The following is a 27,164-nucleotide window of genomic DNA, read 5'->3' on the forward strand; positions in this document are numbered from 1 at the left end:
CATTTTGGAAATAGGTCTCATGGGGGTGCAACAGGAGGATGGCTCCCCCAAATCAACTCCCTCCAGAAAACAAGTCAGGCTAAAGCGAGAGGGACCCCTAACGGGCACTGGCGGAATGAGGTAAGAGTCTCCGATAATGGCACTTAGGTTCAAGAGTCAACTTAACCCTTACTAGCTTGGAGAGCAGCAAAACGCGTAACATGCACGGCCAGCAAATTATAGCTACCAGCAAGGGGGGGGGGGCTACTTTGGGCTCAGAGCAGTTGACACAAAAACTTTAATGAACGCTATTAGGGGACAAGTAGAGGGGGAATAGTTTGTCTTGGCCACCAAGTAACCTTAGGTTCACCAAGAACGTGTCTTCTGGAAATAGCAGTGAACTCTACAGAGATCATACGTTCTTGTTAAAATAATCTCTACTTAATTCCCTTCTTTGACAGAGAAGCGAATCCCCAACGCATTTCTGACCTTTAGCTAACGGGGATAAAATCTTTCCAAGGCACTCTGCAGACTACTGGCCAAAGTGTTACTATGGGGTAAAGCGACATGTTGGTCCCAAATAAACACGTAACATGTGATTTTGCTCACGACATGGGAAGCCGGGCAGGGGCATCACCAGCTAGCTTTACGGAAGATGTATTATCCTAACCCGAGAACTGAAACAGACAAGCAACTCATTTATACACAAACTGACACATTGCTAAGATCTCTTGCACCGGCGAGGGTTCATACGTTTCACTACAAAGCTGGATTTAAAAATGCAGCCAATCATAGAATCCACAAAACTTTAACGATTTGGTTAAGGAAAACGTTCAGGCCCAAGCCGCCTTTACTGCACATGGAAGAGGCAATGTTGTTTTACGTGATAAAACAGCCTTTAGGTGCGGTTGCTGTTACCAGCAGCGGACACCGGGGGGCGCTCTTGCTAACTGTTTTGTAGATATTTGCCTGGAAGGATCCAAAAATAATCCACATTCTGATGGCTGGAGGAATATCGCCCCCTGTCCCTCACTACCGACAAGCAGAAAACACGCTCGGGGAGAACGCCGCCTCACATGTGTGCCTGTAATCATTTAACTATTAAAATACCAGGTGTGAAAACAGGAAAGAAGGAGAGCTCCTGAAGGGGAAGTTCTCAGGTATAAGGCTAGCGAAGTTCCTATTAAGGGATATACATACTCCGGGGCTGGAGCAGCACATAATACTCATCGTGTCACCGGAGAAGGGGTAACAGTGCTTTCGATCATACATACACCTCACTAGCAAAGTCTCAATGCGTTTCGGTAAATCTGCGGGAGATTATATCCTATATCGGTATAAGCATTGAAAGAACTAAAACCTGTAAACCTAATGCAATAAGGCACCGAGCACTGCGATCAAGCCCTGTGAGATCTCCATTGTCAATAACAAATTGCTATGCAGAGTAAAAACAAGTTTACGCCGTGATACAAACACTCCGATGGGTTGCACCTCGCAGCGGTGACATTACCGTGTACCTGCGCGGGAGATACCAAGCTGACGGGCTGCGGCATACACAGCGATACGATCGTTTATGGTTAATGCTGCTGTGCTATAAACCATTGTTCCAAAGGGTGAAAGTTCCGGCACCTGTATTGGGGCAGTCGTTACGTTTGCAGGGGGAACTCTTACGATATGGTGGCACCAGGTAGGCATGAGCCAGGGTTGGACACCAACAGCCATGAAGCTCTTCTCACACTATGAATCCCCATCATCCACAGCCAGCCAAATTGCCGCAGCTGCCCAACCCTGCACAAAAAACACCTCTCAGATCGACATCCTGCTGGGGTTTAGTAGAAAGGATTCTTAAAAAGAGATTTTTGCTCTGTTGCTGTGAGACAAGAAGCCGTGGCGTCCAGCTGTTGCTGTGTAGTCACCACATAAAGTGGATGGGGCAGATTCCATATTCCCTTATCGAGGTTACAGATAATGTCGAAGGCCAGGCTGAACAGAGGGATTCTGGGACTTGGCCCCTTTATTGGGTACTGGGTCCTGGGACGCTGTGGTTTTGGCTTTCTGGGACTCAAGGCTGCTTAGTCCAGAATCTCTCCCCTCTGCCCAGGCTCCACCACTCAATCGAGCTCCCGGCTCTGGAGCAGCTGAGGCTCCAGGGACCGGCTCTTTCCAGTCATTAAAGTTAAAGTCTGTCAGCTGACCTGGAAGAACCACCGTGTGTCTTCTCCAAGCACTCTTCCTCCTCCTAGTTTCTGGAGAGCCAGGCTTCCTCAAAGCTGCCATGCACAGGTCGTCTGCTGCTGGCCTTGTTCGCTGCGGAGCTCGAGAGGGAGCTTGCCCCGTTTCCGTAGTGACGTCCAATTTCCCCTTGACCAGTCTCCTCCGAGCCAATGTGTCTCCGGGTATGAGCCTCTGTGAGGTGAACGAGTCCTGGGAGCGGGGTCGTTCTTCTGGTTCTCTTGCTCCCCCCATCTCTGTGTCGGTTTCCATGTGGCTAAACTCGCTACGCTCATCATCGGCCTCATCCCCACCGCGAACACTGGAGACGGGCTCCGAGCACAACGTAGAGAGAGTGGAATAACCAGAGACGATGGAGCGGGCATCAGCCGGTATCCGATCGTCTCCAGGAGGCTGCCATTGGTTCTCAACACGTTTCTCCTCCTCTGTAGTCTTCTCCTCGCTAGGCCGGTGATCTTCCGGAGTCTCTGAGCATACCAGTGCTTTGGAATCTTCTGCTTCTGTCTTTCCCTCCACGATCTCGGGTTCTTCTTTGGCCTGACCCACGCGTGCCGCCTCCTGCTCGGAGTCGTCCTCCTCTGTGCTGCTTCCAAAGCGTTTCTCGTCTCTCCTCTTCCTGCGTTTTCGATTGACGGCAGAGATGAACGGTATAGACAGGATATCGCGGGCACACAACTCCTTCCGAGAAGCCTGAAACAAAAAGATTTTAAGACATAAACTTGGTGTCCCAATCCTGTCAATACCATGAAGAATTTTAAAATCGAGACCCCTGGTATTATATCAGACTCACCCTCGCTTTGGCAGAATCACTGTTGGTGGAATCTGAAACGCAAGCACAGCACACGGTAAGGTGTTTGGGTTTGTTTCATGCCTCCTACCCCAGCTCTCCGATTCACCCCAGTGGAGCACCTCTGGGGTAATGTTTGACGGCGTTCCAGTTGCTGTTGGTTTATAGTCGAAGGGTTACGAAAGCTGTGGTCCAACAGCAGCTGGAAGGTTTGCAAACCGGCCGGCCCTGACTTCAGCTCCCCCCCCTATCTATCACCTATCTCACCCCTATCTACGCCCCAGAATGCCGCCACTTCAGTCTTCAGCTGGATTTCACAACACAGAAGACGTGTGATACACAATACTTCACAGACACGACACAAGTGTCAGCTTCAAACATTTGATGAGTTAACAACGTTACTGGGATTATTTAAAGCTTTTATAAACACATAGATGTCAAGACGCGGCTTCGACCACACAGGTAAGCAGACGCGTAGATCACAGACACACTGCAGGCTCCTCGAGCTGAGAAAAAGGTCATATTTTTACTGGCGAGACAAACATAGAACAGAAGTACAGGATAAAATAGGTAATGAGGAGACAGGGGCGAGAGTACATCGGACCATGACGGACGGTACAAGAATGTGTTTCAAACTAGGCAGAAGCCTACGTACATCTCACTGTGCCACAAGAGTGTGAGAGCAGCATGAGACAAACAGCAACACTGTGACGTAGTGCAAAACAATTACACTAATAAGATGTGTTACAACACCCGCGTGATAAGTGGTAGTAAGAGAGATGAATGCAGGAGCTAAGCCTCGATCCTCATCCCGTGACCTCTACAATAACCTCCCACGTTTGTAAAGCTCAGCATTTATTGTCTCCCACCATGTAGAAGAGGACACTCGTCATAAACACCAGGTTTTCCTATTCTTCACTAGTATTTGTCCCATATAGAAGGGCTATATGTAACACAACAATGCCATTGTTTATGCCCCACAAAGTGGCACCATGGCTCCAGAGCCCTTGCTGTAGTGAGATGCTCTGAAACAACTGTGAAGATTCCAGCCCCACCAACCCACACCTAGCCATTGTTTATTGCCCCCAAACTACATCCGCTAGGCCGCAGCGGGAAGGAACAATTTGCTATCTCTCTTACAACCACCTAAAGATTAGAGAGGGAGAAGCGGTAGAAACCAAACCATACCCGATCACGGCTGCAGAAGGTCCGCTGAGAGAAGAGAGAGAGGAGGAAGAGCAGATGCCAGGAGAAGGAGGAAAGGAAGAAAGGCTGGGAATTACTTCAGGTCAGAACATGCTAGGATGGGTGGAGACTCTGTATCTACTACTATACAAGGGCATTTCCAAGTGAAAACCTCAGCTGGATGACAATTCATTCACTACTGGAGGGCACGTTACGCGATACACGCAGCACAGAGCAGAGCCATGCAAGGAGCTTCTCCCTGGGTAATGGTCAATGTTTTTGGTGTTTATTGCTGGAGTATCCAGCAGAAAATAAACATGTAAAGTGGCATTCACTAAGAAACGACGAGCTGATGAAATGCAATTCATACATAAAATTATGCTTCATTAGACTTCATTATACCAGAATATTCTACGGCATTGGCACTTATTCTTACCCGAGGTGTCCCCAGTCCCTGCCGTCCGTCCGATATTCGGCAGGAGATGTTCAATGTTTGGCACCGACTGGGAATTGGATTCATCCACTGGAGTCTAAAACAGGTCAGAGTTTGTGAGCAGATAGAAGACAGAGAGCAGAAACGTCCCACGACATCGATAATATAACATAACTAGTAATTATATAGCGCCTTTCTTCCAGTGACGCTCAAAGCAGTTTCAGCACAGGCTCTCGGAGTTCATCGAACCGGCAGCTGAATAATAGATGCGATTTTTACACAACTGATGAGACTCATTTATCGACCTTGGAAGGATGAAGCGCTGAACCTGCGACCCTGAGCTTTGGTTCTCACGGGCTTATAACGCAGAGAATTGTACAGCAGGTTACATTTGGTCCTCATGCAAGGAGATCATAAAAGTCTGTATTAGTTCAAGGTCCTGACTACCATCTTGGATACGCCTTGATTTTCACCGTTAGAGCTTTAGAGGATGTAGATATATAGATATAGATATAGATACATATATATATATATATATATCCATCCATCCATCAATTCCTTACAGCCTATTGCTGCCGCACTCACCTTTTCCGTCTTTTCCTGCTCGTCACTAAAGAACCAATCAGCCTGAAAAAAGGATAGACAGAGATCTGATCACTGGGGATGTCCATCGTAACAAGGTCTGAAACGACGACGTCTGTGTGCTCCACGCACCGACAAACATTCCTGTATTGCTCGTGTTGGTCCTCCCTGATTATTGTGATCACTATTTTAGCCAAAGGAACCTCATTAGCTTTTCTAACCATCGTAAACCCTGGCACCAACATCAAGAATCCATTCTACCTATCTGTCTATGATGTTAATTCTTCACATAAAGTAAGCGGTGCACTGGGGAGACCGATCACCGATCGCTCAAAAAGGATGACGCCACCAGAACCGGTCACCCTAGGCTTAAGCCAGAATATGTAATTGGATAAGTCGTCATACTACATGTATGAAGCATCACAAGAGAGGGGCAAGAGTTCTGTAAAAAATATATATGTGTCATTGTGCATGTATATACAAAGGTGTCAGTGTCTAAACGTATACAGAGTTGTGTGTGTGATGATGTGTATGACGGCGAGTGCGGATTCCTCAGTGTACGGTTATGTGAGTCAGTCCATGTACGAGAGTGTCGGTGTGTGTTGTGTGTGTTCGCAGGCACCCCAATACAATCACCACTCGATAAACTACATTACCCAGAGGCCCCCTGTCCACAGTATGGAAAGAGAATTGTATCAATTCTGTACAGATCATTCTGTTAGCATATACTGAACTCACGTGTTGGATAAGCGTCTCCACGATCTTGTAGCGGTCCGGCATATGCGTCACCATGTCTGTCATGTTATCCTCAGACGTACGCACCAGCGTGGGACCAAACACCAAGGCTAAGTTGCGAGGCTCCATCTAAAAACATTGATCCCAGATTAAAAAGACGAAGACAAGGCATCAAACCACTTTAAACGATCAATATGAAAGCCCTGCTTTGTATCAATAGGGCCTTGAAAATTCACATCCATGGTAAAAATTGCAACCATTCACCCAAAAAGCGGCGGCCCTACCTTGTTCTTTTCAGAATGGTCTGCGATTGTCTTCAGGTGGCGAACCAGAAAACGGAGGGTCTCGTAGTAATAAGATGGGAGCTCCCGAATCTGGAAGACAGAAGATTTTGGTTGGGTTTGTGTAAATAATATTAATGTAACATTACTATGCTTTCTTGTCGACATCTATTTGCATTTATGGCTAATTCTGTAATAATCCCTCTATTGGCAGCTGGAATAACAGAGCCCAGCAAAAAAATTCAAAGGAAAGTACCATGGAATATTTTTATATTATAATACTTTTTCTTGAACATTAAATATCGGGCTGTAGGCAGTGATGTCATTTAGCATTAAAGAAAACTTGATTTTATGTTACTTTGGTCCAATAACCTTCCTTTAACTCCAATAAACGGAGGCTGCAACTGTGGGTCATCTGATACAAATCTGATACAAACACTACACTGAGCAGATTCTTTACGGCAACGCTAATGAAGTCCTAGTTACTTCTTTCCTATATAGGCTCTCATTAGTAAGGATGTCCCTCGGGTGATTAACACGGATCATTTCTATTCCGTAAAGCTATCAATGCAAATCTTAGGCCATGTATTTAAAACATGCGATGCGATGAGATGGCAGCTCCCACATACAAAACGGCCAACTGGTACATCGTTACTGAAGTGAAAAACAAAAAAGTGTTCAGATATATCTAGATTATCTGTGGATAAAGCAGAAAGTGACAGCCCACCCTTCGCCTGATGGGAAAGAGCAAGTAAAAATTCTAAAACAGGAAAATGCTAAAACTTTTCGTTATCTTTACTCAAAAGGAGGCAGGATAGGAGAACTGGCATTCTTCGAAAAAAAGGAGTATTCGGGAAATGCTTACAGGACTGGATGGGATTTGCTCAGCAACATTCAGGAGTCGGTATTTGTCTATCCGGGATATCTACTCTACATCAGAGGAAACCCCAGGCAGAAGGAGAGATGGAGGAAGGAACGGTCTTTGCATGGTATAAGGTTAGATGTTAACGCTAGTAGCGGCCCTACAAAAACAACTATCTATATATATATACACATATATATATAAAAAGTCTGCTATATGTCAAATTTCTATCGGCCAATGGAAACGGGGAGGAAATGCCCAATTTAAACATTTTTGGCCACTACCTGAAACTGTGCGTTTTACTTGCAGCTCCACACACAGGATTTACATGATGTCCCTTCCGGTGCCGCTTTTAGGTTTTTTAAGAAGTTTTGGACAGGACTGGATGGGACACAATTTATACGCGGGCTTGCAAATGTGTTTTAATCTACTTTATTACCAGACCAGAAGGCTGAAATATACTGACAGGTAGGATATCGCCAGCCCCGGCGCATACGGATTATAATGCGGACCGAGGCAAGGTTCGGCTGCGTGACGCCAGAGAACAGAGTATCTAACGTAGAAGCGGAGGCCAACGCAGCACGGAAGGGCAGGAATTTCAAGACGGGACTATATGGGATTAACGTATAGGAACATTTTCAATACCAGTTTCCGCAGCGTTTTCAACCTCTCTCTAGAGTCTTCCAAACGATTCGCCTCAATGAAGTCATTGTACTTATCTGAAACAGAGACAGATGGCATATTCTAAACAAAAGACCGCATAGTTCTAACTTTTTGCCCACCCCCATTAATAAATATAGCACGATGGAGAAACAGTAAACCAGGAGGCCCCTACATTGTCTCTATTCAAAGAGAGAAGCATATTCACGTTCCCCAATCCCGCACATCACTTTCATTCATATGCTTCTAAAATCTGGACTTCATTCAGACTGAAGGCATTCATGTCCCTTATCATATAAAACATTCATCCACCTGCTGCCCCTCATAACTCAAAACAGGCTTTTCCCTTTCACCCAAAGGGACACCAAGTTATTGCAAAATATTATAGGGCTGATAATGTAAATCAAATGTCCCCATGTCATGTATACATCACTGATTCATAGTGCACAGCAGGCAAACACATTCCTCGCTTGTTCATTATTCAAAGCGTCATTCATGCGCAGCACAAACTAATCACTTTGGGGTTGTGGGTAAAGCATTTGGTGTGTTTCAACTACAACTCTTATCAGACTCTTCTCCCAAAGCGAGCTGCTGAGCATTGTGACCGTGACACCTCATCAACTACTTCTGAACTTCAGCTTCTACGCAGTCATTCTCTGTCTTTTAAGACTTGGATGAGTAAAACATTATCTGTCGCACCAGCAGCCAGAGTGCAATTTGTCGGATACCCCCCCCTATATATCAAAAATCAACCTCTTCTCACCAGCTCATCAAAAATGTCACTGTTGCTCCAATCAATTAATAAGAGTCCACTCCCACCTCTCCACCACTTTGCGTTCTCTTTATCGGTGAGTCCCTGGCACATACTCGCCTGTTCTTCCACATTATGTACAGATAACTACTTTCTACCTCACACACAAGATCGTTCAACTCCCTTTTCCTCCACGACGACTCCCGCTAACGCCTCCTTACTTCAATAGACTTTCTGTCTCTCGGACTTGGTTAGATGGAATGGGGAGAGTACTTACCGTCAGTGAAGAGGGGTTCAGGCAGTTTTCGGAAGAAGGACTTTAGCAAGCTACTGATCACATTCAGATCCTGCCATCTCTGAAAATAAAGGATTTATATATTTATGATATTTTAGAAGATGGAACCATCTATGCAACTATTTAACTTCCCGCATTCCTACCAATTAATATTAACGTCCAGGAACCCAACACAAAGACAAACGCTGCTCTAGACGATATTCCCGACAGTCATGTGCATTATGGAGACCTCCTTAATGTCTCTCTTTGGGACCCGAGTCCTACTGTCCTCCCCGGACGTCCCTCTTTTCTATGGGCTCAGAATGTTTGCAGGGTATGAGTATCATAGTGGTCTACAGCTCAAAATGTCACAATAACTGAAACAGGAGAAATGTGTTTATAATCTAAATTTACATTTTGTAAGTAAAATGGCTCCTTTTAAGTCCCCAAAGCCCCGTAAAAAGATCTGGGGGAAAAACTCCCACCAACCAGACCACCTAATAGAAAAACGTCCCTCTTCAGCGTTAGGAGAGATAATGACGCCTCCATCACCAACGGGGATATTGTAGGTCTCCTAATAAGAGGTAGTCACTTCACTGCGTCATACCAGAATGAGCTACCCACTTGAGTGTTGGGACAGATTTGTGTAACATGTTCCCCAGCAAATCACACATGCCTTATAAAACAATTAATTGTACAAAAATACCCAAGCAAAGATGCCAGGTGAATGCTGGGAAATAGCATGTTTGTGGCAGAAGAGGGGAATAATATAAGTACAAATAAATTACTAAAGCATTAAAAGGGGCTGCTTCGTTCCAGATACTAATATTAATTAACATTGGGCTGTATGCGAGGCGAGTGTCTCACCTGATCCTGTATGTTGGTTTCACTCAGACCCTTGTTCAGCTGCTCCTGGAGGCTGCTCACCACGGCGTTGTTTCCTGGAACGCGGTATATCCCCATATATTCCAGACCTTTCTGTTCCACCAGAGTGCAGCACAACTCGACAATCAGAGGGACTCTCTGCAGGAGAGATCGATAGTCAGATGTATCGAGCACACTACACTGCAAGGACATTGCTTAATAAAACAGACCACCACAAATAAGGGGTGAAAAAATAAGAAATGTTCCAAGAATATATATATATATATATACACACATACATCAACCATAGCAGTATGACCTTCTGCCTCATATTGTTTAGGTCTCCCATCTGGGGCCAAAACAGCCATGACCCGTCGAGGCATGGGCACCACTAGACCTCTGAAGGTGCGCTGTGGTACCCGGCACCAAGACGTTAGGCAGCAGATCCTTTAAGTCCTGTAATTTGCGAGGTAGGGTCTCCATTTTTGCTTTGTGGCAGGGCACATTTTCCGGCTGAAAGAGGCCTATGCCATCGGGCAATACCGTGTCCATGAAAGGGTGTACATGGGCTGCAACAACGCTTGGGTAGGTGGTACGTGTCAAAGTAACATGAATGGCAGGACCCAAGGTATCCCAGCAAAACACAGCCCAAAGCATCACACTGCCTCCGGCGCCTTGCCTTCTTCTCATAGTGCATCCATGTGTCCTCCAGGCAAGCGACGCACCCGGCCATCCACGTGATGTTATTTCTTCCATCGCTCACGTGCCCATTGTAGGCGCTTTTGGCAGTGGACAGAGGTCAGCATGGGCACCCTGACTGGTCAGTGACTACACGGCCCCCATACACAACAAACTGCGATGCAGTTCTCACACCTTTCTATCAGAACCAGCGTTCATTTTTTCAGCTATTTGAGCTCCAGCAGCCTGTCTGTTGGATTTGGCCACCATGTCACCGGTCCACAGCTTTTCCTTCTTTTGATACCGACCACTGCAGTCCGGGAACACCCAACAAGAGCTGCCGTTTCGGAGATTCTCCAATATGTATATATAATCAATTAGCTTTTAACCCATACAGGACTGTGCTGTGGCCTTTGCCCACATCTCAATCTTAAAAAAGTTAAAACGTTTAGTCCAACTATGTACGACACTAAGAAAGCTTTGAGCAAAGACATGGACCCCATTTCTCAGGACCATGATTAATAAAAATATATATATATATTAGATTAAAATAAGACGAGGGGGGCAGAACCTCTTACCATATTCTCCGTCCCTGGCTGACAATCCTCCAGTCTCACCCCAAATGCCCTCGGAGCACATTTCTTGTTCTTTTTCATAAGGTTTATTCCCCAAGGGAAGGTACTGGAGGGGGGTACTTCTTCTACAATAAAAAAGAATAAAAAAAAAAAAGGTTACATTTATGAGATTAGATGAAAATAACCATTACACAAGGAAAGGTATTGAGGATCAGCGCCTCCACGGATCATACCTTTACTGGCACCATCTTGCTTTGGAGAACGAGGAACACCAGATGCCCACAAGAGATCTGGCCGGATCCCCAAGCTCCGGGACACCTTAGGAGAGGTCTCAGGTTTGGCCCCAGAAATGCTGCAAGACAATGTGAACGTTAGACATCTAACTGGGTTTTACCAGTGAGGAGTGACTATTTTGGAGCCCTTTATATGTATCTTACCTTACTTTGCGATATTCATTAAGTTTCTTATTAATTAAAGCTTGGCTGGCAAAGCTGGGGTCCTAGAGGGAAAAATCATTTAAATTATGAAGCAGCCATCATTTTATTTTTGTGACAATATTCGCGAGATCCTATCAAGGGGCAGACGAAGAAGATTCTTGGATGCTCTGCCTTTTTGCCTTTTGTGTTGTCCTCATTTCGATATGCACTGCTTTATATTATTTTATATCTCATATGTGCTGCGACCATTAAAGTGACCATTTGCTAACCTGCTATGGTTAAATATATCTAACATACTTCCCACACAGCATTTACGTTCTGCGCCATTTACAGAAGCATACACGGTATGATAATTGTAGGAGAGGTGCCCACTTTAATCTCGAGCTTCAGCCTCCTTACCTCCCCCTCCATCCTGCTGTTCTCTCGGATAGCTTTGACCCAGCCCAACATGTCATCTCGATCTTCGGCCTGAAAGAGATATTCACAGAAGTCAGGAGTCATCAGCCGGAAGACATGTTTCTTCTTGGTCTCGCTGTAAGAGATGTCCACCAGGCTTCCGAGGATGCTGATTGGCTGCTCCTCCTCACCTGGCCCTTGACCCCGTGACTCAGGGCGTTCCTTGTGCAAAAAGAGCAGGTGAGGGCGCAGGATGGCAAACACGCGCTTCCATTGCCGGAGACCACCTCCAACCTTCTGAGGAAACAGACAGAGGCATGTGAAAAAGAGCCCTTAACGACACAAATGCAGACATCAACGGACTTGCCGAAAGTCTACCTTTTCTTCGTTAATGAAGATGACAGAGCGATCTCACCCTGCGTAATCCTGGCAAAGGAGCGTCCACCAAAAAGGACCAGCGACGACAACAATTCAGGCCACAAGCAACAGAGATTATCTTTGCAAAGCGGCACAGAAAGTACCCGGCTAATTCCAGCGCCCCTCTCACTCCTGGAAGGAAGCCTCGGCTTTCATTCCCAATCGTACCTTTCCTTTGTTAGTCAGGATCTGTTTATACAGCAGCCAGCCGTCCCGGCGAACGTCGCTGCACTCCGCGTCCGACAGCTCTGAAGCAGAGTGATGCTTGGACCGGCCGTCCTCAGAAGCTACCAAACTATCCAAGGACTGGAGAGGAACAAATAGTAAAATTATTAGGAATAATAGATGGGTAAATACCAACATATATACCCAACAATAAATAGGTAACTATCAGTAACTAAATGTAAAGCCAACAATCCGCATTTATACGAGCAAATATTTGTGTATCAGAAACCCTGGAAGGGTGAAACTAGACAACAATTTTTACATTTTCTAATCATCTGTTGGGTACATTTCCATGGACGACCTGAAAGTACACAGCCCCTCTATATTCATATCAGACATCATCGTGTCCGTGTGTCAGCGGAGTCAGTAGTATTCCATGGTACCCCAGCTTCCTTCGGAGGACGGTACCCAGGAATATTTTAATGAATCCTAGATGCCAACTAATGGGCTCAGTTAAGTCTAAACCTATGTAGTGCTCAGCCAGGGATAAGGCCATGTCGCCCAAGTAAAGGGTTTTCTTTCCACCGCAAGCCCTGCCGCAATGTTTCTGCAAGGAACCTGGTTTGTCAGCCTACAGGTTGTTGTGTTTAAAGGGACTAGAAGTAGCCAATTATGTTAGTTTGCTACTAAAACGCCCAAAATGTGGCTACAAGAATCAGCCCGTACAGTTATTACGCAATAATTAAGCTTTGATGTACCAGCTGGGCACCACGGGGAAGAATTTGGTTACGTTTGGGGGTTTTTTTTTGTAAGTTCGTGAAATGTCGTGCATTTCTGTAGCCATCAGGCAGAGGGCCTTCTAAGAGCCCCAAGTTCAGCCCCAAATTGGTTTTCAAAGTCTCGGTTACTGTGTGGGTGTTTGCTGTCCGGAGGCTGAAGAATCCCAACAGTTATTCCACATATTCATCTACAATATGCCACATATGTCTCGGCCTTTTATTCTTTAAATAAAAACGTGGGTTATTTTAGGTTTTTTCCCTTTAAATTCCTTGAAGTGTCAAGCAAATATGAGTGCCTGTACTCCCCTTTAAAGAATTAGACCATTTTAATGGGGGGGGGGGACGTGAAACAAAAGAATACTTTGATCTACATAGCAGACTTAGTTCATCATGTCCCAAGTTAAAAACTGTAGCGGAGACTCATATACACAGTAGGTCCTTCTGGGGTGATAAGCCAAAAATGCATCCTAACCGCAATCAGATTGCATATTTCTACATAAAAATGTGCAAGCAATATGCGTACATGAATACCTGCATACATGTACATGCAAGACAGTGTTCTGTATTCTCACCCCATCTGTGAAGAAGCTGCGTAAAATCCTCAAGCTTGGAACACGGCCTACAGGCCTCCTGCAAAATGAAAAGTAAACCGTTACAACCGAGTGTCCTTATTTTAGCCCATAGGCACGGATACCCCCTCTACTACCTATCCTAAAAATGTCCTTTCACATTGACCTCATTCGGTCCTCTGAGCTCTCACCTCTGAATTCTCCCTTCATCTCGGAAGGTGTTGAGTCCATCGTCACAAGATTTGGAGCGCTCGGTTGTGATCGCGAGGAGATACGACGAGCGGCGACTGGATTTAATACTGCCTGAGTGAACGATAGGGGAGTGAGAGACAGGGAAGGAGACTGAGATACAGAATGTAGCGGTAGATAGACGAGAACAAGAGGACATAGGAAGGAAAAAAAGTCAGGGTTGTGCAGAATGGTAGATTGGGGACAAAAAAACACAAAACAACAATCATGGGATAACGATCATGAAAGGCCAAAAACAAAAAGTACAAAATGTAGTAAAATGGACAAGAAGAGTCAGCATAAGAAGAAAGAAATAAAGAGAACGAAAAAAGAATGTGATACAGAATAACTGAAAAAAGGAAAAATGATACAGAATGACTGAATGGGGAGACAATGGCAAAGAAAGTGGAGGTGGGAAGGACGGTACAATACCAGGGGTAGCACACAAGATACTCTCCAGAAAAGAGAAAACAAATTCTCACCGAGCGTTAAATATATAGAAATGTATGTAGTAATATAGAAATGTAGGCAGAAAATTGTTTTCTCCCATCTTGTTGTTAAACTCATTCATCTGCACACCTGGATGCTACCATCATTGTCGGTCGTGTGATATTTTAGGTGAATTTCAGTCCTCCAAAGATTTTCATTAGTCATGGTGTCCATTGAATGATTAAGACTGAGCCATTCTATTGCCCGTCCGGCAGATTTGGCTAAGATACACAGCGAGCACAAACATGGCTAATGTGCAGCTGCCTGAAAACATGATGTACAGACTAGAATTTATTTTATTTTTTTTTGGAGAAACTAAAGAAAAAATGGATAATATTTTGGGGCTTCCCTTTTAACCACTATATGTAGTGAGTACAAAAGGACATCCAGACAGCGGGGAGTTAAAATAACAGGAAAGGCAAGAAGTGAACGCAAGGGACGGCGGACAGGAATCTGCTGAATGAAGCGGCTCCGTCGCGGGAAATTACTTACTGCAGTCCTGAGAATAATGGCGGCTCATGGAAAAGTTGAACGTTGGGGAAGAAGGAGCGTCAGAAATGGGAGGTGCGGAGTTTATGGCGCTGGACACAACACAAGAGGCAGGGATGTGTTTGGCTCGTAAGTCGATACTTGGACTTGTTGGCTCATCTGAAAATGAAATAAAAGACCCAAAGCACGTGAGGAGGAGTCAGGGAGTGCAGGCGTATAATTGTGTAGGCAGGCAGGTTTTAATATCCACAATAAAGTGAATTTTGCAATGGGAACAGGGGCTCTTGTTGCCACATATGTTCTCGTATCAGTTGTATCCACAGCACTGTCTATATTTATCGTGGGTTTGAGTCTTACCTATGAAAGGGATGGATGCCAGGGGCTCTTCAGAACAGGGTAGCGGGGGTACCCTCTGCAATGGTCGCTCTCTAGAAGTCTCCTCACTAACAGCAGAAGCCGGATACTCCATGTCCTTTCCCTCCTCTGGAAAAAGTACGTTCACTTGCCGTTGCACAGGTAGCACTTTGCGACCTGTTGGGGGTTTCTGTCTGAGGACCACCTCCTCTCGCCTTTCCTCTGTCATACAGCTCTCGTCCGTGGAGCTGGCACTAACCGATGGCTCATTCTTTACAGGAGGGGAAGGTGGGGAACTGGGATACTGCGCAGTCCTAAAAGTTGGAAGCCCACTAAAACCAGTTTCCCGAAAAGAGAAGGCATTGAGTAGTTCTGTTCTCCGTTGAAAAGAAGGACTATAACTCCGGTATCCGATGTATCCAGAGTCTCCAGAGCTGGGCTGCAGTGGTGGGGGTTTCACAGCTTCCCGTGGGGTAGGTGCTACAGGCTGGCTTGGAGGAATACGGGGTAGTGGAAGAGCTGTCCGAGCGAGGCGGTCTGCACTCCACATAGGCTGCTCGTATGGGGGGGAGATAAGACCAGTAAGGTCCAGTCTGTCTGCTGAACATCCATATTGAGCTAGGTAGTTGTCAGACTGTGCTCGATGACCCCAGGACTCATTACCGATGGGCTTGTGAAGTGTGTCCTGGGAAACGCTATGAGACCAGATGCTATGAGAGGTGACTTCACCTAACCGGTCTTGAGAAGCACTGCGTCTTCGTGGGGGTAGGGCGGCCACCCCCCTGCGAGGGGTTTGCTGGGACATCCAGCTGCACAAAGCCTGATGTCGTTCCCATTGACTGACCCAACGAGGATTGGCCACCAGCTCCCATGGGTCAGGAGAGACTTTGCCAAGTGGCTCAGGAATATGGCGGGGTGTCCAGCCATGATTGGACATGCCTGGGGGTCCAGGACCTCTGAATCTGTCCGACGATGCTGGTGATCCTACATAAGGTCTTGGAGGTGGCAGGATGTGAGGAGTACACAGGGCATAGTTATCATGATGGGTAGGGCTGCTCCTTGGCATATCCCTATGCATTGGGCTCCTAACGGCTGTGGCATCATCACAGCTGGAACGGTGGAATCTAGAGCTTGTTGGATACGTGGGAACATGTTCTGGCGTCTGACCCCGCAGCGGGTAGAAAACAGGAGGGGGTTCGGGAATGCTTTGTGCTCCTCCTCTATATGGCTCATTCCCTTTCAGATATGCATCTTGAGAGTAGGCCTGGAGAGGAGAAGAGAAGCACTAAATATAGAGGGAGCTTACAGCGATGGGCAACAATAAAAAGTTAAATACACCAATGTTTTTAAGCACTGATCTATGTATCCATATATCTAGACTGTAATCTTCCCACAAACGGGTGGTGGGACCTTCTGGAGCTGGGAAACTCAACCTTGTCTCAAACTTAAAAAGCTTTTGGAGTCAGCAGCAATAAGATCTTCGATATCGGTGTCTGCTACTCACCAGCTGTAAGATATCTTCATCCCGTGGCATGATAGAGAGTTCCAAGGCATCGTTACTGAATTAGAGAAAAACCAAAGATCGGGTCAGGTACGTCACTGAATTCAGCACACCTGGGTATCTAATATAATGCTCTAGGCCAGCTCTTTTACCCAAGCCCCGCATCGCACCTGTTTTGTATCAGAGCGATAACCTGCGAGTATGTTTTGCCGATGATGCTTTCACCATTAACTTTCACCAGGCGATCACCTGCAAGATAAATAAACAAAACTGATCTTAAAAGGGTTCCTGTTCAAGGTTCTTACTAGAAACATTTCATGTGTTAGAAGATCTCTCTCTCGCCCGGTGGTCTGCCTCATAACGGCCCCCTGGCCCTGGGCACATTAATGGACTTTTACTCTGTCCTGTCGCCAACCTTAGAATCCTTTGAAGTTTGCGACACGTTCTAGGGGGCCAACACATAATAGACTGGAAGTCATACGTTATGGAGACGTTGGTGCTAAGGATATCACCGACTCGCATTTGTTAAACCTGGAGTTTCCGCCTGTTTGAACATTTCAACTCTTTGACGCACCGGATGAGCTGATGAGGCCGCATCTATCTTAATTTAAACGTACCTGTGCAGAGCCCGGCCTTTTGGGCTGGTCCCCCCTCTTTCACATGCTTCACAAAGATGGTGTCCATGGGTTCCAGACGGTTTGCTCCAGAGGAGAACTCTACAAAACACAAAGTCAGTGAGATACAAAGGGAGCTTGTTGGGTTGTAATTTAAGGGATGATTTAAAGAAGGTAAGGGTGCGGGCGAGAACATTTCTAAACGCACATCATCAGGAGAGAAAATGGGCAAGGTTTCTGAACGGTCAGCAGAAAGGAGGTGAGGCAGAAGGAACAAAGACGATAATAGAGCACTCCAGCCCTATATTGGTGTCCATTTTACATTTAATTTCATGCAGATCGGGGGCTGGAATTGTTTAGTTAGTGGAGTTAGAAAATAAAATGTCTGTCTCTGTAACTCCGCCCCCTGCTGCCGGTACTGAAGCAGGAAGCATTCGTCGGTACACATCTCGCACATGCTCAGTAGAACTAGTCAGTGAGAGAAGTGACAGACAATCATGCTTATAGGGCTATCCTGAATCTAAGACAAGTCCAATGAGTAACGTTTTTACAGCAAGGGAAACAAAATAGGCAGATTATATGGGCCAAATGGTTCCTATCTGCCATCAAATCGTATTTATTTCTGGCCCCAAGTCCACACAATCAATAAGTCACGTGAATACTTAACTCATGGCCCCGAAAACACAGCCCCCCAAAACCCCCAACCATGTATTTTGGGCCACATACCTGCAGCGCCGTTCTCCTCCTGCAGAGAAACACAGAGCGACGTTACTGCCTGGATCCGACAACGCAATTTATTATTCTATACATTCAATCCTGAAAATACTTACGCTCCTTAATTCCTTTATTATTAATTTCAAGAATAGTTTTTTAGATGGGAGCCGTAAATACTTAATGTATTTATTCTTATTATTTATTACTAAAGACATCTAAAAACTCCACGCGCTGATATAATTCCCGCAGATGTAGCGCCTGGAAGACAAAGACTGCGCTCAATGCTCATTAACCTGTGGTACGGAGATTATAACCCAGTATAAGCACTGTAAGGATGTGAGCGCCATGAATTAACGCTTTACTAATTCACCTAATTTTTTTATGGGTGTTTTTTCTGTTACTGCCCGTTTTCTACACCTCCTGCCTCCTATATAAAGCACTTTATATCGTCATAGAGAGCCTCTCTCTCTCTCTCTCTCTGGTGCGCAGACACTGAACTCTCTGCCCCAACACATAATGGTCTCTGTCTCCATTCACTACCCCCCCCTTCCTACTGACCCCTCCACACTCGGCTCTGCACTCACTCCATGTATGAGCAAAATGCCGCCCTCCCCATTTCCATTGTAATAAGGGTGACATCATTCATAACACAAAGCCCCCTCCTGCTTCCACCCAGGGGACGCGCAGGCTCTTTCCTTCAGCCCTGTCTGCTGCTTAAAGCGAGGGCAGACAATACCGGCTTGAGAGTAGATAAAGGGCTACGTTTCTCAAAATACAGGTTGATTTAATTGAGGAAGAACCATAAAATCTGACATTTTGGAAGCGTGGCGCTCACATACTCCAACCTACTAGGACTACTATAGTTCTGAAGGCGCCATCACTCAATTCAACGGATTTGGAGTGTAAGAAATAACTGAGACGTTCTAGGTTTGGAAAGCAGATCCCTCACTGGGGTGGGAGAAGAACGGACCCCTGGGGCGTGCAGGGTTAGGGCAGAAGGCATTCCAGTCTATAGAATGTTTATTATTTGAATACCTGGCTCGAGGAATGCACAGCAGACTCCGGCGGGTACACAATAAAATGGCGGAGTGTGAACCCAAAGCCTTGGCGGTTCTTTCGGATGACCAATGTCTTGGGTCCCACCCACGTGAAGGACTCGTCCTGGGGTGGGGAGTTACCGTGGCAGCCCCCATCTCGTTGGGCCAAGGGGGTCTGTAAAGAGGGAGAGAAAAGGTTAAATAAAGAGGTAACGCGGAGGTGTCTACGGCGGCACGTCAACCGGCATACAAAGCAAGCAGACGCAGCCACTGAATCAAATACTCATCAAACCACCCAACACGCGTACCGCTAACCACGCACACAGCTTTCTGGTAACCGTAACGATAGAAATAGGTACCGCGGGGGGGTATCGCGCTATCCTCAGGGGTATTTACCATCAGCTATACATCAGCCTGACGCAGGCATGTGATCAATCATGGAGTAGTATTTACACGGGCCAAACAGACATGCAAAGATCACATCATACCGTGTCCCCCTCCCCCGACCAGAGCACACTATCAGACGGATTAAATATTATAGGGAGTAAGACCCTTCAATAGCTAGCAGAGCACCACACTACCTGCAGAGCATCGCGCCTCAAGACTCTACTTAAACATACAGGATATAGAGTAATGGACGGCTTCTTTGAATAAACCGAATTAACGCATATCGTGGCATCTCGCGCTCTGCCCGTTAACTATCACACCGGGGACAGCGGTCGGGGAGGCAGCGCATGGGGAGCCGTGACAGACAGAGACATCCTGGAAATGAGTCAATTCCACAAACAGCTGATCCACATGGGAGGTGGCGGAGGATGAGGGAGGACCGGAGGAACAATGCCCGCCTGGCACAGACAGCTTCCAGACATGCAAGGAAGGCAGGACGAGTCTGAAAACCATGATGTCATATATGATTATACCCTGAGCACGATTACATCACACGACACGCAAGTTACTATTACACTCTGGGGACGGATGTTTACCGTACATTCTAGTTTTCACACAAAATAAAAGACAACGGGATCAGACTACAGTCCCATAGCTCACACAGCCGGCCCAGCCTATCCAGGTAACAGTCACAACGTCACACGGTGCACCTGTACGTAACGCGGGGACCGTCTCAGGTCCCCTACATCGTGTACCTTGTATCAGTCAGCCTGTTAATGGAGGAACAGACCCTTTCCCGGGTTTGGGGAGTAAAAATAATAGAAATTACACATAAAGGCATCGCTGTTACGTTACGCTTAATTTAGTAACACGACGAGACCGAGCTTTATAGAAGATCTGTCAGGAACTCCTTTGGATCCCTCGGCCACCGCTGTATAAAAGTGTATTATTTTTTTATTTGTGTGCCCTATTATTTTGCCACAAATTTTCTCTAACACAAAATCAGTTCCACTGAGAACGGGGAAACTGAGCTGCGGACACCGTTTCCCAGAATCCTCTGCTGTCTGGGTCACCACGGGAACGACAGGCTCAGAAATTCATAGAAAGATTAAATGATTAGGATCAGCACGGAATCAGCGCATGAGAGGATGCGTTGGAAGCGAAAGCAGACAGCGGCGAGAGATTAGAGGAGCTCAGACGTGACAGCGGCCACCGCACTCCCTACGCGGACCGCCGTGCTTTAGGAGACATTGGCCTATTTACCAAGGATGGCGCTGATCAGGGAGCCACGCGACGGCACCGGATTTAATGGAAGGCGATGAAAGTTCTCACTCATCACCAAAATAACTCAATACTTGTGTGTGATGAAAGCAGCTCTTTGCTTAAATGGCGTTATTATGCGACAGCTAGCGCGGTGTTTAAAACATTCCCCACCTACGCCGGACCCCCTCCCTTTAATGGCCCTCATTTTGTGTCTTTCTTCCACACGCAGCCCTTCTCTCCTGTCCATTCCATGCTCACTCGTCTCCCGCTCATCACCTTTACGTCACACACTATATGATCTGGGGCCTGGTCCTCGTTCTCCTGAGCACCGTCTCTCTTATCCTCATCCCCAATCACTAGGTCTTCACGCTCTGCGCACGGCTTGTCTAAACCCGATCACGCAATACATTGCAGAACGTCCCCTCTACACGTGATAAAGAAACGATATTAACATTTTATTTCACCATGGGTTAAATTCAGGTGAAACACCTTGGAGCCCTACTGACAACAGAACGTGTGCATGTATGCCAGACACGCTTAGTTCTGCAGTTGGGAGTGACGTGTTCCACACACACGTGTCTTCTCAAAGACTTTGGAGTTGTCGAGAAGCCAGCTTCTACTTTTATAGAGGCTTCCTACATAACACTGTCAGATCCTGGCAGGTCAGGCATGTTCTCCCCACTCTCCAACAGAACCATCTGGGGACTTTCCAAGAGCCAAACCAGCTGTACGACCGGAGATGACAACACAGAGCAACGAAGAGGACTTCCCGCCGCTGGAAAGGATCTGCTGCTGCTCCGTCTGCCATGTTCTCTTCGGGGAGTTTTAATGGAAACATTGGATTTAAGGGCAGAAAGGAACCATTCCGCCCCTGCTGCGAAGACTCTAACCTTCCTATGGCCTGTCTTAGATATCTTTACTACATGCATGTTCAAATCATCTTGCTATCATCCTCTACCACTTATGCAGGCAGACCGTTCCATTTATCTACTACTATCTCTGTAAAGTAATTGACATTACATCAATATTATTACCAAAGCAGGTCCAATTTCCAGAGAAGATGATGCTCATGGACACCGAGAGCGTGACAAAGTTCCTACTGTGCCTTGGATGAAGACCCTCACGACACCTTCACGCCTGGATGTGTTTTCACTTTTTGTTTTCAGTCTCGCTCTTACTTCAAACCTCAGAAGTTGGTGTCAAAAGTGCAACGAGATGGAATGAGGAAGCAACTTCGGTGACAGAAGACACCACGCAACATCTATGAACTTGCAGGCATCCCCACCCTTTCCACGGCGAAGGCTCAGGCTTAAACCATGCGTCAACCAGCTGAATAGAGATGTCGAGTGGCTACATAGTACCTATGTGTTCTGGATCAGATCTAGAACGATCTCACGTATGTACATTACTCAAGCACCTCAAGGTACACAATGTTAGTGAATGCTTGAAGTTGCAGATCTGACCTCAGATACATCTGTAACTGCTCTGACAATAAAGTACTGTTAATGGGTTACAGAGCCAGTCCTGTTCTTTCCTTTGGTTCTCGTGATTCCGTTACGGAACACTTTGTGTGCGTGAGGAGCGAGCGGCATTCCTTTGCAATGTGTGGACCATCCTTCTAGCGCCCGGTAGGAGATCATCTGCACACAAGCCGCGGGGTGCGGAATTTCACGGGTTACGCCATCCGACCACCTTGAGACAAACGTTTGGGTCTGATGGACGTCGTACTCAAACTACAGATGAGGGGAGGACAGAGAGCAGCCTGTGCCAGGCGACATTCTCCCCAAGCTGGCTCTGCTGACCGACCAAGTTCATTTGGTGAGGTCAGCAGGATGCTGGGATGGATGTGATCCAGCAGCCTCATCAGAAAATCTCTGCAGAGGACAGCAAACGGTTCCCTTAAAGGAAAAAAGCCACAAAAATAATAAAACAAATATGGCAAATGTATTCCTCGATATGATTCGCCTACTGAATAAACAAGCAAGATCAGCAGCCCCTCATCCTGACCGGCTCGTCACCTTCTACGACTCAACGGGTCGTAAGGTGAATATGGCACACTGTGGGCTAGAAACACACCGGGAACAGATATTTTGTTTCTAGTCGTCTTCTTCTAAGCCGAGGCTCCCGTTTTAGATCGTTATGTGGTATCTGACAGGTCCTACGCGTCGCGTGTCTGTTTCATTATGATGGAGGCGATTATATCCTTGTTAAGGCTTTTCCTCCCCGACAGTCTCGTCAACCGATACTCCTAGAGATCAACACGTCTCACCGCAAGGCAACCAAATCAGATTATTATTTATATAGCGCTTCCTACAGTCTGTACATTCAAAGAGTCTGACGAAACGAGAATAGACGAACCGAGGGGTCCTGCTCGCCACCGGACAATAAGATTTTCGGCTTTATAGACAAACTACGCAGCAGACAACACCTGGAACCTATGATAGATGGCAGGCCACGGACAGAAAGCGGCTGGTGGTGGTGGGAGTCGCAGTAGTAGTATTTGCATGTGCAAAAACATATAATAAAGAAGTCCAACAGGCAAGAATAATACGAAGCAGTCAAGAACAAAACACGGCTCAGGTATACATTTTTACGGCAAACGGAGATCACGCATAGTGGGGACAGAAACTTAACAAAATCCAAAGTGCTTCCTATATCCACATAGTTATCCCAAATAACACTCAAATAATCTGAAACAATATACCCGACGGAAGTCCTATCAGAACATCAATATCCAGCCAACGGAAGCCTATAATCTGCCTCCCTGCAAACATACATCCAAGAATAGGCAAAACGCCGCTATAATAACCAGAATAACGCGCACGGCACAACCAACATTCCCTCCAGCACTGGCTTCATACCCCTGTGATATATATCAGTCCGGGGAGCGCCCCGCGCAGGGTTTATGGCATATACATAGACGGCATGCTTGGCATTGCTCGGAGATGATCTATAAGTAGCTTGGCACTCGGCGGCATACTATAAATTTCTCTGCACGGATATATATATATAAAGACATATATTTAGCCAGACATTGTCTGCATAGTTCGAGTTAAGTATTTGAAAAGTGTAAACAGATTTGTGCAGCGGCACTGTACTCTGCTATGAAGGGGTTAATGCGGCACACATCTTACCCCTTGTGTTCTACCCCAGCGGGGACTCCGGCTCCGTCCCGGGAAGGCTGGTTCACCATTTTCGCTGTTCCTGGATCTTGCCAGCCAAATGCAACATGGCTCCGGAGAGCTGCAATCAACTCCCACCGGCTTTTCCCAGCACCAGCTGGGACCCCGAGGGCCACACACCCCGCTCTGCATGCCGGGCACGTCCATCCTCATAACACCTAACACCCCCCCCTTGGAATCACACCCCACAAACTTTCACAGTCTTCCCAAAGTGGGGCAGGGAGAGACGGGAGGCCTAGGGGACAGAGGGGAGAGGACACAGGGGGACGCGGTCAGACACAAAGCGATCGTCCCTGAGCTCAACCACAGAGCGCAGCTGTCCCCGTGACAGATCTGCCACATGCATGGCAAAAGAGTGAAGACTGCAAGCTAAACACAAAGAGACAGTCGCAAATAAACATGACAAACGGGCAACCTGAAACAAAACATTAAGAGACGCAGCGAGAGACGCGGGTCCGGGAGGACGGGACAGCAGCCGAAAACATAGAACCCCCAACATAGAAAGGAACACAAAGAGAGTCACAGCCAGGGGAAGACATCCATAGACACCGGGGACGTCTCCTGGCCGGCTGAGAGGCAGCTGCTCCGGGCTCTCACCCCACCCTGCTCGTGCCTCTCCCCCAAACACCCACCCGTCCCTCTCCACACCCCTTAGCCTGTCCCTCTCCACACCCCTCCATTACCAGCCCCAAAGCTGACAGCAGCACAGGGGAGGAAGAGGGGGGAGAGGGGGCAGGAGGCTTAACCTGCCCATCAGAGCTGCCCAGACTGCCGGCTCGGGCCAGTGACTGTCGGGGGGGTGTAGGAAAGGCAAACATTTCTATGGTTTTTTTGAGGGGGTCAGGGTAGGGTAGCAGGCTCTACGTATGTTAAAGAATTCACTTAATTATTAGGAGTTCCCAGCTGTAGGTGTAAACGGCGAGGGTGATTGGCAACGTCTGCCAGGGGTGCCAGGACCGGAGACTCACAAGCCGTAAGGAACGCCACACTAAGTAACGACCGCTGGGATGTTTACACGTCTTTTCCCAGCGTCCGTCCCTCGCTCCCTGCGCTCCCTCCGCTTAATTATCTGTCTTTCCGTCTTTCTCACATTTCCTTCCTTCCTAAGTGTGTTTGAACGTGGCTCCCGGGCGCTTCTGCCAGAGGCACGGAGGGCGACAGCGTGGCAACATTTGGATGATGGCAAGAAGGAGACAGGAAGGGTTCGAGAGCTCGGGGCAGATAGTATGGAGAGGGGGTTCAAGTGAGGTCAGAAGGCAGGTGAGATACAGAATGTAAAGAAGGACATGCAGAGAGGGGATAAGTAATAAGCTGCGAGCCGATGCCATCACAAAGCGGTTAATAAGAATATAAATGAGAACGCGAGCGTAAGCTCATCGGACGAGAAGAATGCTGCAGCATTTCTGAATCCCATACAAACATACAAATCCCTGACAGGAGTGGGAGTTTGGAATTAATTATTCATGCACATCCAAGACAAAGAGGGACAGGAGGGAGTGGGACAGGATTATTAACCCATTACGGACCGCCGGACAAAGAACCTCCAACAGAACCGGGGACGATGCACTATAGAGTGATGGGCGAGCCAAGTATGCCGTTAATGCACACTCGTGGCCCGTGCTGCACAAACGCCCGACGTGGGAGCGCGGCACGTATGCCACACCACATTCACACGTGAAACACTAATAATAATGAGTCAATATCCCAGCGTCATGCATGATTTGCGTGCATTATTTGGGGTGAGCAGACACAAACAATGGGGGAAGATCAGAGATATGCGGCTGGGTGGGAGATGGACGCAGGAATTTAGGGCAGAGGGTGAGATGGAGGACGAGACACCCGCAGCCTCTTCCTCCAACACACCCTTTAAATCCAGTCTCCAGGCCTGAAGAGGTGAGCCGCAGAGCCTGCGCGAGCCGAGAGAATCCCATCAGATAATCACAAAACATTCAATCATTTATCCCTGCGTTACCCGAGCGAACGTTCAACCCAAACACGCGTCTGTCAAAGAACCCCCAATAATCACAAACAAAATATAATCTATTCCATATTATCACAGAATATATTTAGTAAAGCAGGGGGGATAATGATTTCTGCCAAGCCCTGCCCTCCACCTTTCCAGGGAAATCTGGTTGGGTCGGTAAAAGCCCCATAAACACCACGACCCGGTCCATGGCTTCTCAGCGATGGTAACATTTTTATAAATACCAGCAACACACTGGGGCCGTAACGACATCCCCCCCCCCTCGCGCGCTGCACGTTTTGTGCACATGTAGCACGTTTTTTGTTTTTGGTCGGATGGGGAACTCGCTGGCAGAACCGTCCTCACTGAGAACGTCCCGGCGGAGCCGAGTTCCTGAAGGTTCTGCGTTTCGGTGGGGGATGTGGGACCACCTTTTAGTTCCCACATCCTCATGATGACTTCAGTGATTCCCTCTTTGAAGGGGGGCCACGAAAATCAGCCCCAGCCTTGGTTTTTACTAGGGAGGGAAGAAAGGAGGTACGTATCCCATCATGGAAGAAGACCCAGAAGAAGAAGAAGATCGGGGACCCGGCGTTCCTCTGCGGCACGGACACCCTCATCATCTTCACTGACTTGGTTAAAGCACAACAACTACGGCTTTTTAACCCCTCACTACAGAGCGTTAGATGCTGCCAGAGGAAAGCCGCGGCTTGTGATTACGGTGGATGTGATCCATGGCTGATTATGTCACCGATCCTGACTCCGAGGGCAGGAAGAGGCAGCGCAGGCTGCAGGTTCCTGTGGAGTCAGCACAGGATATTAGTGGCAGTTTTATCACCTTCCTCTCCGCTGTCCTGGTCTTTGCGGCCCCCTCCCTGTGTCGGAGACAACTCGCTACTCACTACTACAGCGCGCACACTTGTGTTGCTACATAACGGCGCGCTGCACACTTGTGTTGCTACATAACGGCGCGCTGCACACTTGTGTTGCTACATAACGGCGCGCTGCACACTTGTGTTGCTACATAACGGCGCGCTGCACACTTGTGTTGCTACATAACGGCGCGCTGCACACTTGCGGACAAGGGCTGGGTTGGCATTCTACGATTCGGGAGGCAAACTCAGCCGCACACAAAAAAGTCATACAGAGGCCCTGAAAACATGGAGAGCTCAGTTCTAAGTTACACTGGACACCCTGGTGGATGTGTGTGGAACTGCAGGTAAAATACCCAGGCATCCGGAACGGGGCCAAAAATCACCCCTCGGACCCTTTCCAGTCATTCCCTGCTTGTTGACGTGCAAT

At 47.2% G+C, this 27,164-nt stretch overlaps 1 protein-coding gene across 1 annotated transcript; it reads right to left on the reverse strand.

Moving 5' to 3' along the window:
* Positions 1–1,938: 1,938 nt before the first annotated feature.
* On the reverse strand, positions 1,939–26,315 carry LOC149274503 (rho GTPase-activating protein 23-like). Its single transcript, XM_089505434.1, has 24 exons — positions 26,229–26,315; positions 19,066–19,242; positions 18,043–18,061; positions 17,320–17,418; positions 16,873–16,951; positions 16,706–16,760; positions 15,205–16,465; positions 14,847–15,006; positions 13,833–13,940; positions 13,645–13,702; positions 12,297–12,434; positions 11,715–12,008; positions 11,316–11,377; positions 11,112–11,230; positions 10,882–11,003; positions 9,629–9,784; positions 8,765–8,843; positions 7,722–7,795; positions 6,218–6,307; positions 5,937–6,062; positions 5,202–5,243; positions 4,620–4,713; positions 3,002–3,033; positions 1,939–2,901 (listed from the first exon to the last, which is right to left on the reverse strand). The coding sequence occupies exons 1-24, from the start codon at positions 26,313–26,315 to the stop codon at positions 1,939–1,941; spliced, it is 4,494 nt and encodes a 1,497-aa protein (XP_089361560.1).
* Between the last annotated feature and the right edge of the window lie 849 nt (positions 26,316–27,164).

This window comes from Sceloporus occidentalis, unplaced genomic scaffold (assembly GCF_023333645.1).
Source record: "Sceloporus occidentalis isolate IW3139 unplaced genomic scaffold, rSceOcc1.0.p SCAF_328, whole genome shotgun sequence".
Lineage (NCBI taxonomy): Eukaryota > Metazoa > Chordata > Lepidosauria > Squamata > Phrynosomatidae > Sceloporus > Sceloporus occidentalis.

What these genes read in the sequence shown, in the direction of transcription:
- LOC149274503 (XM_089505434.1), bottom strand. Translation starts at nt 26,315, where the DNA reads ATGAGGATGTGGGAACTAAAAGGTGGTCCCACATCCCCCACCGAAACG. An exon ending in GCAGCTTCTTCACAGATGGG is followed by an intron (nt 12,435 to 13,644) that starts GTGAGAATACAG and finishes GTTCCTCTCCAG; the next exon opens with TCCTTGGATAGTTTGGTAGC. An exon ending in ACCATTCTGAAAAGAACAAG is followed by an intron (nt 6,063 to 6,217) that starts GTAGGGCCGCCG and finishes CAATGTTTTTAG; the next exon opens with ATGGAGCCTCGCAACTTAGC.